The sequence below is a fragment of the Mesocricetus auratus genome, unplaced genomic scaffold, assembly GCF_017639785.1.
Source record: "Mesocricetus auratus isolate SY011 unplaced genomic scaffold, BCM_Maur_2.0 Super-Scaffold_100008, whole genome shotgun sequence".
Lineage (NCBI taxonomy): Eukaryota > Metazoa > Chordata > Mammalia > Rodentia > Cricetidae > Mesocricetus > Mesocricetus auratus.
The window spans coordinates 49462238-49475375 of NW_024429192.1; the positions used below are offsets into that span (position 1 = coordinate 49462238).

The following is a 13138-nucleotide window of genomic DNA, read 5'->3' on the forward strand; positions in this document are numbered from 1 at the left end:
GGCTCCTTGGTATTATCTAGAATGCAATCTTTTTCAATTTATAAATAATTTTATTAAGATACAAGCATGCTCATTTATCAGGCATTACCCATAGGCTATTTCACACTATTGTGAGAAAGTTGAGTAGCAGAGATGGAAACAATATGGGTCAGAATTTTGTTTTAATTTAATATGTGATTTGACCCTTTGCAGAATAAAGATGGAAACTCCCTATCACACAATAGGGAGGCAAAGTTCTCCAGCCAGAGAGCTGGGGATTGGGATGAGTCTTGAGGGATGTGAAGATCTTCAATAGACATATACCCTGAAGGCAGCCACATTGTTAGTGATCACAGACTTTGGCTAGAGAGGGGCATATGAAAAGTGAGGATTTCTTTGGTTGAAGTTCAGTTCACACTTAGAAGACTAGGTTGACTCCAATTCCAAAGCAACAAATAGCTTCCTAGCTTGATAAACATTGTACATACTTAATCTTTTTTTTTGAATGGTGGGAGGAGAAGCATACTGTGACAAAGATACCATTCTATTTTCACTTAATATATTGAGTGGACAGACTACGTAAAAGAGCTTGTTAGATTGATTATTATAGTAGCAACACCCAGTGTCAGTTTTAAAGTTTAAAATATGGAAATAGTGTGCTCAGAAGTATTTCCTAATGGAAAAAATCTTTATCCAGATTTCCGTTGCACTTCCCCTCCAGCTAGGTCTGTTAGTTCCCTGATTCAACACAATTGACTCAAAAACTTATGCTTTATGTTTCTGGGCTACTTCCATATCAGGTCACAGCCACTCTGTTGGAACTATTTACCATAGGCTGTAGAACCATCAGGTGACTTTGGTTCACTCAGTTCTGTGTCTGTGTGTTTGGTTTGGGGAAAATGTAAAGAATTACTTCAGCTAGGAGCCATCATGTTGCCTCAGTCTCAGGGCGAGTCACTGGGGGAGTCCTTTTGCAGTCCTCTCAGTTCTCAATCTGAGATGAACAAACAGGAGGAATAATTAGTTGATGATGAATAAACTAGAATTTGGGAAAGAGTGGTAGCATCCTCTCTCTCAACTAAGATGCTAGGATGCCTTCAGGCTTTCCATGTGCATCAGTCTATACAGCTCCTCCCTCATTTCTACATGTTCCACTTGGTGATACACCAGCTTAAAAGAAAAGTAGCTTCTGTTAACATAAGTATGCCAGAATCAAACAATACCTCCCTGTTTTACCTGACTTAAACTGTTTTGAAAAAAAATTTTTTTAATGGGAAAGCCACAAGAATTCACTCAGACAGGAGGGGATTGCCTCTTCCTAGACAGATCATTTTAAAGCATGCAGTGTTTTCTTCTTGTAGGACCACAAAGTGGGAAGGGCTGTGATGATTTCCACCACAATAACAGCTACTAAAACAGGTAAAGCATTCCTTCAAGGCGCTAGATGGCGTGGTGTGATAGCTAGCATTCAGAAGGCAATCAGAGCCAGCTCCATATGTATTTCCCTATGTGCCTCACTACAATTGTGATAAAAGAGAAATGGTTGGTGCAATGAAAAGGCATTATTTAATCCAGAAACTGGGACTGGAATTACATCCTCAGACTCAGAAACCTATCCTTTGCTACCTTTCTTTCTGTAAGAATTTACAGGGCTAACTCTATTTCATCCACTTAACTTTTCTCATTTAATTAAATAGCCACAATTTCTGATCTGAGGCCCCATCCTCTTCTCCCCTCTTCTCTCAGAATCGATTCCTCTGCTCGCTCATAATTCCTCTCTTCTGCTTTCAGAATTAATAGGAAAGCTGCCCTCAGAACTGTTGTTATCATTTCAAGTGTGAATCTTTCCCATCAAAATCTTCACAGGAAAACCAGTCACATCCTCTCTGGAGTGACAAGGTCATGATGCCACAGCTTCTGCTTTGAAAATTCATTTCTATTTCCTTTCTCTTGGAGAGAGATTTTGAAAGGGGGAGATGAAACTGGGGTGATGCCTCTGATGATTCTTTTAGAAACTGACCAGTATTGCCAGACTCTGACGGTGACAAAGCCCTATTCTCTACTGTACTTCCGCCCACTCTGTTTTTCACTCTGTCTGGGAAGTTTGAGGGGAACATCTGCAGAGATGAGAGATGCCCAGTGTGTTCTTACTTTGATTTCTCAACTTCTTGACTCCCTGTAGAAATTCCATCTCCAGGTATCATTCAAGTATTTCCTTTAAAATTCTAGCTCTGCTACTTGCTAGAGTGTGATTCTGAGCAAGTTAATTAGTACCCTTGTGCCTTTATCCCTTCTGTTATTAAACAATATTATATATTACAATACTGGTGCTACAGTGACATTAATTATTATATAAAATGTATTTGGCACATATACATGAATGAATAAAAACATAGCAAAGTGTTTAAGATAATGCTTAAGATATAAAACTACATATTTTTGATTTGTTGTTATCATTAGAAATACAGTCATTACCCTCAATATTAGTTTTTGATAGGAGCATATGCTGTTTTTAAGAGTGCATAGCCTTGAGACTTTTTATTTATTGAGCTGTGAAGGAATGAAATGTCTAAAGTATTTAACAGAGAACTCACCCAATTTCTGGTGTCTGTGAAATAACAAATTTCACTTTGCATTGTCCTGTTCCATGTTTTTTATAGGTTCTATATATTTCCAGACTTGGAGCTGATATTAGGATTGCTACAGACTCAATGATACTTTCTGTCTATTATGATAAAAACTGACATGACTTTGATAGTTGTGAAAAATATATGAGATTATAAGTGTATACATAAGATCCATCCTACTGGCTGTGGAGCTCTTTATTTATTCCACCTATTTATGTCCTTATGTCGGAAAGGCGATAGCAGATTCACTCACTCTACATCACTGGGATTCTTTGAGAAACAATGTTATTAAATACTCCACAATGAATCATACACCAATTCAAAACAGTCTCCCCCTCCAATGGTATTTTGAATTTCTTTTTCATCATCTACCGAATAGATTTCACAATAACATATACTGTAGTGATAGATTAAAATGTACCCTTTCTAGATTAGGTACATGACATTCAGATATTATTAATTTGCCTATGGGGGTGTGTTGAATGAAGTTGAATAATCTGAAATTAAAATTATTCTTTCTCATAGGAACAAACATTCACATACTAATCCCCTACAAAATATGTGGCATTTGCACTTATAAGTTTGAATCAGCGGTGGTTATAAACAGTCATAAATATACAGTAGTTCTCAGAACCATCACAGGCAGTTATTCAGATGTACAAGGGATATAAGTGGATCAGTTGGACACAATAAAAATAGTAGAAAAATGGGAATTTTTTTGTGAGGCTTCCTATGAAGGTTACATATTTTGAAAATGACTAGATTTCATTATTTCTTTTGGACATATGGAGGTTTGGAGGATAAGCAAAGTTAGAGAGGAAGAAGAAGGAAGCAGTTAGTGTGTCAGGTGGGAAGTAAGTGGGACTATTATTTAACCTTGACAGTGTATACACACCTCTCTCTTCTCAGAGATAGGAAAGAAATAAACTTCTTCATACTGTGGCAATTTTAGACAGTGTACTGCTTATACCTTTGAAGATAGATAGCTCAGCAGTACTGGGAAGTTAAGGAGAGCCCCCACTCCACACCCATCTCCAGATGGGCATGCCAACAAGCCAGGTAATAAATAAGGTCTAATGGCCAAACCATCTTTGACATTTATCTTTTTTTTTTTTTTTGTCTGCTTGTTTTTTGTTTTTCGAGACAGGGTTTCTCTGTGGCTTTTGAGGCTGTCCTGGAACTAGCTCTTGTTTACCAGGTTGGTCTCAAACTCACAGAGATCCGCCTGCCTCTGCCTCCCGAGTGCTGGGACTAAAGGCGTGCCCCACCATGCCCAACTTTGATATTTATCTTATTGACAGATCTTAAGTCTCTTGATGAGGTAAACATTGATCTGAGGGGGATAATAATGGTATCAGTGATTTTTTTATTTGTTTGTTTGTTTTTTGAGGTGGGTGTCATGTAACCCAGGATGACCTTCAATTCTGAATAAGATTGAGGTTGGCCTAGAACTCCTGATTTCCCTGCCTCTGAAATGCTGAGATTACAGGCATGTGCTACTATGCCTGGTACATGAGAGTGATTATGAGAGGAAATTTAGCAGTTGCCCATTCTGAGGATATACAATGTGTCAAGTACTATGCTACATGGTTTCCGTACATAAGCTATTTAGTTATCACAACCCAATGGGATAGTCCTATCACTCTTCCACCTCACAGAAAAGAAACCTGAGACTGACCTGCCCAAGGTGGTGAGCTGGTAAGTCTGCAATAGGACAGGATTTCAGACCTACATTTGTAGCTCATAGCCCATTCTCTAAATAATCAAGAAATACTGACTTTCTGCGTTTTACTTTAAAAAAGCACTAGACCAAGTGGGACCAAGAACAGGCTGTGTCATTTAGAATCTGGGCCACACCTTCCTTTTGTTTTCTAAATGCCTGAGTTCTGAATCAAGTAGCACGAGGTGCTCCTCACATGGTCATGATAAAGAATGAATTGAAATATTGCATGTATATACTGTCCTCCCATTACACAAGAAGGAGGGTATAGGAAAAGAATTGCTGGAGAGTGATTTGGTAAACATCTCCAGGATACCCAGGCATCTGGCTGAGTGCTGAAAGTATCTACAGAGATTAGGATCTCTCTTGGTAGGGATACATGACAGCAAGTAGCAGGCATGGCAGCAGGAACTGGAAGCTGAGATACCACACTGTCACCAGGAAGTATAAGACAAAAAGCAAACCAGAAGTGGCATGACACTATAACCTTTAACTAATGTGCTTCCTCCAACTGAACCCTCCCCAGACAGTGCTGCCAACTAAGGACCAAGTAGAAGGTTCACAGTCTCTCTGTGGTTGGTCAGTCAGTATTTTGAGTGACTTGATATGGAGTTGCTCTCTCTTCCATCTCATTGACCTCTAAGGAATTGACCTCTGAGAGAAAAGAGCCTAAATGTGTCTGTCAGTAGTTTTGATTCTTGAATTCAGTCAGGCAAGCTATCCCCATTTCTGCCACACCCAAATGTTTTCTCTAAAAGTTTAGTCAATTTCTGTCTAACATTTGACCTATGAAATGGCTAGCATAAATATATGACTTTTCTTGAGCCTAGAATCTTCCCAACTCCAGTTTAAAGGAGGGCATCATCCAACTTCAGGCCTTGAGCAATACATGGACTAGGTATCAACAAAGAGAAAGATTCTGATATAATTCCTCAAATATCTTCAGAAATTGCACAGATGTAGAAGAGGTAGATATTGGAAACATTTTATTACTAAGACTTGCTAACCCATGGATGATATGAGTATGTCTTTTGTCTAGACCCAGTTGACCATAACTTGGCCAACTCTAAGTGCTGGCTTCATATGTTTGCATTAGTAATGGCACACTTGTGCTCTTGTAACTTCTCCTTGTTAAACTCCTCTCTCCCATCTCTATGCTGAGAGATGCTCTTGAATGTTGTCATTAGGAAGAGAAGGCTTCTCACAGAGTTGGCAAATGGAAATCCTGACATCTTTGCCTATCATCTTTCTGAAATGACATTATTTGGAATGTTAAATGTTTGTTTTCTTTTTTAAAAATTATAATGTATTTTTTAGTGTGTGTGTGTGTGTGTGTGTGTGTGTGTGTGTGCTTGCGCGCATGTGCCTGCACATGCATAGGTGCACATGTGGAGGTCAGAGGACAACTTTGAGGATTCAGTTCTCACCTCCTCCTACTGTGTGAGTTTCCTGGGAATCAAGCTCAGGACATTAGTCTCTGTTGCATGCCTTTACTTGGTGAGGGTAAGCCACCTCCCTAGCACAAGATGTTGAAATTTTAGTTCTTTCAACAAATATTAATTCATCCCCTGCCATGTACTGATTCCTACATCAGTCTTAAAACTTGAAATCAGCAGCAAATATAGGCAAGTTGTCTGTTATAAAGCATAACTATTTATTTAATGGTATTTTAAACCATTTAAAGCATGCTACTTATTAAAGAAAAAGGTGAAGTGTACATGCTAAATAATATAAAATATACCACAGACCTATTTTTTATCACTAGGTATTATCTGAGAATTTAATAGTAGTGCTAGATAGAATCTCCCATATTTGGTTCCTAGTCTGACAACTGAAGGTCATTTTCTGTTTTCTTATTGATTCTGCAGCAGCAGCAATATGCTGTACCTTCCTTTAAGGAAAAACAGAAGTTCTTTCACTAGCACTCTGCCAGGATTTCCAGAATCCCTCTTTGTTCACACATCCCCTAGGGCAATTACTTGGTAGTGAAAGTATCTCACTTGGCCTGTAGCTAAGAAAGGATTTTTATCAGACCCTGAGTCAGAGCTGAATCAAGTTATGACACTTGCTGGAAAAGGCTTAAAAGTTTCATTGCTTCTACCTACATGCTCTTTCCTTTTACTTTGGGAAAAGTCTTCAAACCAAGTAAGCACAGTGTGGAAAGAACCTTGTCCTCTCCAGCTGTGACTGTTCTTATCTCCATCTGCCCAGAAAAATGTAAAGACATTTCATCTAAGGAACTAGAGGAGGCTCACCCTTCCCTCTTTCTCATTTAGAAGGGGGAAATTTAATGCATTTCTGTATCCTTAACTACATTTAAAGCAAGTGTGGAGGCACCAGTGTAAACTGGTTTGATGCTTGCACAGTTTTTCTAAATTATGTCAAGAAAGCATCACTTATGATCACAAGTAGAATAGAACTTCACTAAAACAAATTATTAATGAGAATAGAATGGATCATTGCTACATTTCATATTTGTATAACAATATTTTACTCTAGTTTTTTATAGGCCACATCTTAATTTTTTCCATATGAAAGAAAACTTTATTGTATTAGACGAAAAATTGTTTAGCACATCTCTTGACCTTTGGTTATATTTCTCAAAAATAACGTTTGCTCAATCAAGCTGGTCATATTTTAGTTTACAAAGATGTTCTCATCTTCTTGGATTCTTTTCCTTTGCTGTGATAAAATGTCCTCACTACAGCAACTTAAGTTAAAGGGGGCTTATTTTCATTCACAGTAAAAAGGTGCAGTTTATCATGGTAGGGAGGTTAAGGCATGGGAGCTTGAAGTAGCTGGTTGCATCACGTCCACAAATAAGAGGAAGAGAAATAAAGGCATTTGTTCAGTTCATTTTATCCTTATGGTCAGGCAAGGACCTGAGTCAAAGGAATGGTTCACCCACTTGTAGACTGGATCTACCTCATTATCTTCATAAGCATAATCCTCACAGACATGCTCAATGGCTAAATAATCACTCAGAGGTATTCTTAGGGGTTGATATTTTATATTCCAGATGCTGTCAAGTTGACAGCTAACTCTAACCCATCACAACTCCAGCCCTTGTCAATTTGATTCCCAAACACATTGCTGATAAGTCGTATCCTCCCATCCTTGTTCCCATAGGTAACTAACCATCTTATAGTGTAAAAATACATTCAGTTGAACTTTAAAATCTCCATAGTCTTTAACAATTTCAATAGCCTTTAAAAGTCCAAAGTCTCATCTGAGACCTAATACAATTTCTTAACTGGGAGTGCCTATTAAAAACAACAACAACTACAACAAAAATCAAGTTACATACTTCTAACATATAATGTCTAACAGCACAAAATACATAGACATTATTCCAGAATGGAAAGATCACAGATAGAAAGAAGAATTGCCACACAATAATGGTTTAGAAAGTATTTAAAAACCAGTCATATCTCAGAGGAGAAATGAAAAATTAGAATATTTGTAGCTGACAGAAGTAGCTAGCTAGCTAGCATACCAAAGCTTTGATTTGCTTGGAGGGTTGAGTGATCTCATGACGACTGTAAAACCTTAACTGTGCTGATGTACCCCAGAAAAATGCATGTTATTTCTAGTTCTGAACCATAGGCACTCATGAAATAATCGCATCCATCTCCTTGCTAGTGTGTGTGTGTGTGTGTGTGTGTGTGTGTGTGTGTGTGTTTAATGTAGATACTCTGTACACAGTGACATTGTTAACTTTGCTTCTGGAGTGTTGGCTACAAGAAACTTCAAGCAATCCTAGGTTTGTTATGTAATAAACTTGGACCAGGGGGATGGGTACATTTAATGAAAATAACTTAGTCCAAACATAGACTGAATCACTGATTCAACCAGGCCATGGATGAGGCAAGTCCATAATGGTTTTTCATAATCTTTAGTTTTAATTTAGTCAATTCCGCCTGCTTTCCATTTTTAAAGTATTTGTGTTCTTAATGGGACACAGTACCTTTCTTGAGTCACTGGAGGCCCTCTTCTGCAGGTTGGCCTAATATGAAATAACTAGTTTGTTTATTCACAGAAGGAGTAGTATTTATATTGAAGAAACATTTGGCATCAGTGCCTACATGCAAGATGTCATATCATATAAGATAGTGCCTCATTCAGAAAATCCACAATAGAGTACCATAAATAACATCCTGGCTTTGCTCTGTGCTCCATTCACAACTGTTAATTTTACAGGGTTATGGCTTCACCTCTGAGCAGAGGGCTCCTGGCAGGGACAGATGCTCTGGTGCCCCAGATTGTGCTGTGTGTGTCCCAGTAGGAGACGTCAAGAGCAGCAGGATGGCAGGAGGGAGGTGGTGCATCGAATAGAGAAGCAGTTGCAGCGTGGCCCTGGGAGGTGGAAGGAAGGATGAGGATGTGCTTTGTCAAAGTGCTGTTACTTCTCTTTCCCTCTGTATAGAATCATATGCATGACTAACTGAGGGAAAAGAAAAGGTTGCCTGGACTTTTACTGAGAATATTGTCAATCTTGGTTTTAGACTCACATGTATCTTATTTTAAAAGACACCTTTGTGTATCCACTGGGATGATAATGGACCCAAGCAATGACAGGTCTGTATATTTGTCCAAAGGATGTCAAACAGGACCACATCATGATTAGCTGGATCTGGGTCACTGGGTTTAGGCTGGTATGACAGGTGAAAAAGCATGCTGCATGTTGACTATTGTGGCTTACTTCCTAAACTAAAGCAAAAGGCAAACTCAAACCCAAAAGCAGATTAGTACCAAGCATAGGACATAGAACACAATAAACACTTTTATTAATTTTTTGAGAACATGTTGTTGTACTACTTACTGCTATAACTCACAAATGTGAGCAAAAGCTGGCTGCTCAAAACTTAGACATTGTATTCATGAACTCACTGCAACACAGGATCGCACATGATTGGGTCCCTCAACATTTCATCTCCTATGAGGTGGGCCTATGAGACTCTCTATCCTGTGGGTCTGTGAGCTGTTAACAGATGCTGAGAGAGGGTGAGGGTGTTATTTTCTTCAGTGGTGTGGCCTCTGATGGGTTGCCTGTGCTCTAGCAAACAATTTCCAATCCATGTTCATACAAGCAATTCTACACTCAGTGGGTCACACACACACAAAAAGGACAATGTGAAATCAGGAGGGTGGCTTCTTGGGAAGAAGTGTTTTGGCAAGAGAAGGATGGGGCAGATGACAGAAGGTAGTGGACAGTGTGTGAAAACAGGTAAAGTTCCTTACATAAATGAATGAAAAAAAATATATAATGCTAAAAGAAGAAATAGAGACTATTAATGATGCCAGAGCACCGTGGTGAGCATCAATATGATGCAGAATTTGGGGTACTTGCTTATTCATTTCTTTCCATGGCTATACCTTTTTTTTCATACTATTTCATTAAATTTCCAAATAGAAAAAAGGTTTTTTTGTAGCACATGGAAGACTTTAATGTTATTGCCAATAGGGAAAATGCTTTATATTCTAGTTTCATGCCTGCATTACTAGGATGTTTTATTTATAATAATAAAACTAATTTTAGGTTTAAATTACTTTGGGGCTATGATAGTGACTTTTTAAATAATCAAAATAATTTTTCTCACCTTTTAAAACTCAGTGATAATGACTATTTTCTATATTCCAATTTTGAAGGCCTGGTATATTTATTGATGGTGTTGGATCACACATTGAGATAGTTAAAGAGTTGGTCACCAGCATCATGATTCAGCACATTCTGAGTTCCTTGAACTCATTTATATTTTACATAGTATCCTGATGTGATTTACTGTTGAAATACTTAACACGCTTCTTTCCTTGAGTATATTAATTTTCTGATCATGCTTGGAAGCTTAGGAGAGAGATACAAACAGGCTGCTGCATAAAATTTCTCTAATTGTTCAGTTTTAGAGTCCCCCGAAATCCTGAGGACCCAATATCTTTGAGAGTTCTCTTATGAAAACCTAAGGCAAATGCCACCAAGTTACATCTAAAACAAGGCTTATTTCAATTGCTTTGTAGAATAAATAACACTGCTGTGAGAAAGGAAACATGTACAAGCTAACATCAGTGGTTGTTGTTTATTTTCTTTTTGTCATGTAAAGTAGGGGTGTGGGTCTCACAATGTAGTCTAGGCTAGCCTGGAATTCACTATATAGTCCAGGCTGTCCTTGAATTTGCATAATCTTCTTCAGCTTCTTGAGTTCTGGAAATACAGGGCTGCTCCAGCAACACCCTTCTAATGCCTATGATATTTGGAGGTCAGAAGGATGCTAATATTTGGTTGGGAAACCAAGTCTGCAATCCCTTAACAGGGAGGCTGAGAAGGAGCTCATGCTCCAAGTCAGACAGGGTTACACAGCAAAATCATATCTCCAAGAGAAGAGGAGTGGCTGGAGAAGTGTCTCTGAGGATTGGTTTGAATTTCCCTTATCCCCCCAGTAAAGTGTGTAGACCAGAGTGAACCACTCAATAGCTATCCAATGTTGAGAACTGAAGGAAAAGAACAAGCACCGTTTGAGCTTTCCTTTTTTGTCCCTCTTTTTCCATAAAGGTTGAAAAGAATGATGAGGACCAAAAGATTGAACAAGATGGTGTCAAACCGGAAGACAAGGCTCATAAGGCTGCGACCAAAATTCAGGCTAGCTTCCGTGGACACATAACAAGGAAAAAGCTCAAAGGCGAGAAGAAGGGTGATGCGCCAGCTGCCGAGGCCGAGGCGAACGAGAAGAAGGATGATGCTCCCATTGCTGATGGTGTGGAGAAGAAGGAGGGAGACGGCCCTGCTACTACCGATGCAGCCCCAGCCACCAGCCCCAAGGCTGAGGAGCCCAGCAAGGCAGGAGATGCACCTTCTGAGGAGAAGAAAGGTGAGGGGGATGCAGCTCCCTCAGAGGAGAAGGCCGGCTCAGCTGAGACAGAAAGTGCTGCTAAAGCTACCACTGATAACTCGCCGTCCTCCAAGGCCGAAGATGGCCCTGCCAAGGAGGAGCCTAAACAAGCCGATGTGCCTGTCACTGATGCTGCTGCCACCACCCCTGCTGCAGAGGATGCTGCCACCAAGGCGGCCCAGCCTCCAACGGAGACTGCAGAAAGCAGCCAAGCTGAGGAAGAGAAAGGTGAGTACTATGGCAAGGGAGGGGTCATGGGCGGGATGCAACAGGGATGTTAAACCCAGAGCCAGACCACCTGCACTGTCTAGAAGGAACTGTCTAGACAATTGTCCGGAAATCACGAAAGTCATGTTGAATTCCCCCAAATCTACAAGCCCGAGAGAAAAATGAGAAAGAATTACATGGCGGCCAGTACTGGAGAGTCAGACAATTATCTTAATTGGATTGATATAAACAGTCAAGCTTGATAATCCCAGTTAAAAGAAAATGTGCTGTATGCTGATAGACTTTGTTTAATAAGTAATTTCTGAGACTACATTTATTTCATGGGTGGGAATTAGCTAATGTGATTATTTGGCTCTAGGAAGAGCCTCCTATAAATACAGCCAACTCTTTATTGATTATCTAGTGTGTGAATTGCCAGCAACAAAAATATAATCTCAGTTTTCCTTTCCCTATCCCACAAAGTGTTTCTGGGCATTCCACCCACCACCAGTTGGTGAGTAGTATGTGTTTATATGTGTAGGCTCTGGAGAATGTTAGCTATGACACTAATTGGGGTCAAACACAATTAGGAAAATAAGTCTGTTGACGTTGCCAAAAACAAAGGAAAAAATCTCCAATACATAAATTATCATTTTGTTATCAAACACAGTATTCTCATATGCATAGCTAATAGAGAGTTGACTGTGAATATGAAAAGGTACTGGATTCTCTTCAGTTTTGAGTTATAACATGGAAGTTGGAGTGTTTTTATTATGATGGTCCAAAGAGCCTGCACAAAATTGGAAAAGAACACCTTGAAAGTAAGATAAATGTAATAGAGTTTCCTCCCTGGAAGCTGGTTCATGTCCATCACTCAAGCATATCCAAAATGGTGATGTCTCCAAGGTCTTTCACTAGTCTGGTGTAGCCAAGAACACCCTTTATGTTGCCTTTATCCCTCTGATTATTATACAAGCAAAACAATTTAAGGGAAAAGATTTATTTTGTCACATAGCTTCAGATTTTTATTCTATTATGGGTTTGCTTTGTTGCCTTGGGCTAAATATTATAGCACCAAGAATGTATGATAGAACAAAGTTGTACACCTCATAGTAGCTAGGAAAAAGATGGGGGTATAGATAGATAGATAGATAGACAGACAGACAGACAGACAGACAGATAGATGATAGATAGGCTGATAGATAGATGAGGTATACTCTTAACTAGACCCCACCTTCCTTAACCCTACCACCAGTCCATTCTGAGTCAATCAGTGGCGTAATCTATTGATAAGACAAAGACTTCTGAGTCTGACCATCCCTGGAATCCATCTCATGGATACACTCTTACGTGTGCCTTACTGATCTCCTAGGTGACTCTCATCAAATTGACAGTCAAGATTAACCATTGTACCTTCCAACTCCAAAGGTCTTCAAAGATAAAGTTTACTTCTGGGCCAGTTTAACTTGGTTGGCTTGCCCCTTTAGAACTTTATAAATTTATCCCATAGACTAAGGGTCTAAGCTTGGGCCAGACCACTGTCTTGGGAAAGTTCATGAGACTAGATTATGAGACTAATCCAGGAATGTTAAAACATCTGGCCTTCAGATTGAGAAAACCATCATTGAACATTTGCCTAGATACTAAGACATGGCAGATGATTATTCTGTAGTATCTCAAGGTCTATTTTTCATCTTTCTGTAAGCTTCTAGAGTATAATA

At 39.2% G+C, this 13138-nt stretch overlaps 1 protein-coding gene across 1 annotated transcript in view; it reads left to right on the forward strand.

Moving 5' to 3' along the window:
- Positions 1-13138, forward strand: part of Gap43 (growth associated protein 43) — an 88170-nt gene that overhangs the window by 34098 nt on the left and 40934 nt on the right. Inside the window, exon 2 of the mRNA XM_005074736.4 lies at positions 10874-11438. Coding sequence (XP_005074793.1) covers positions 10874-11438 — 565 coding nt within the window. The remainder of the gene's footprint in view (positions 1-10873; positions 11439-13138) is intronic.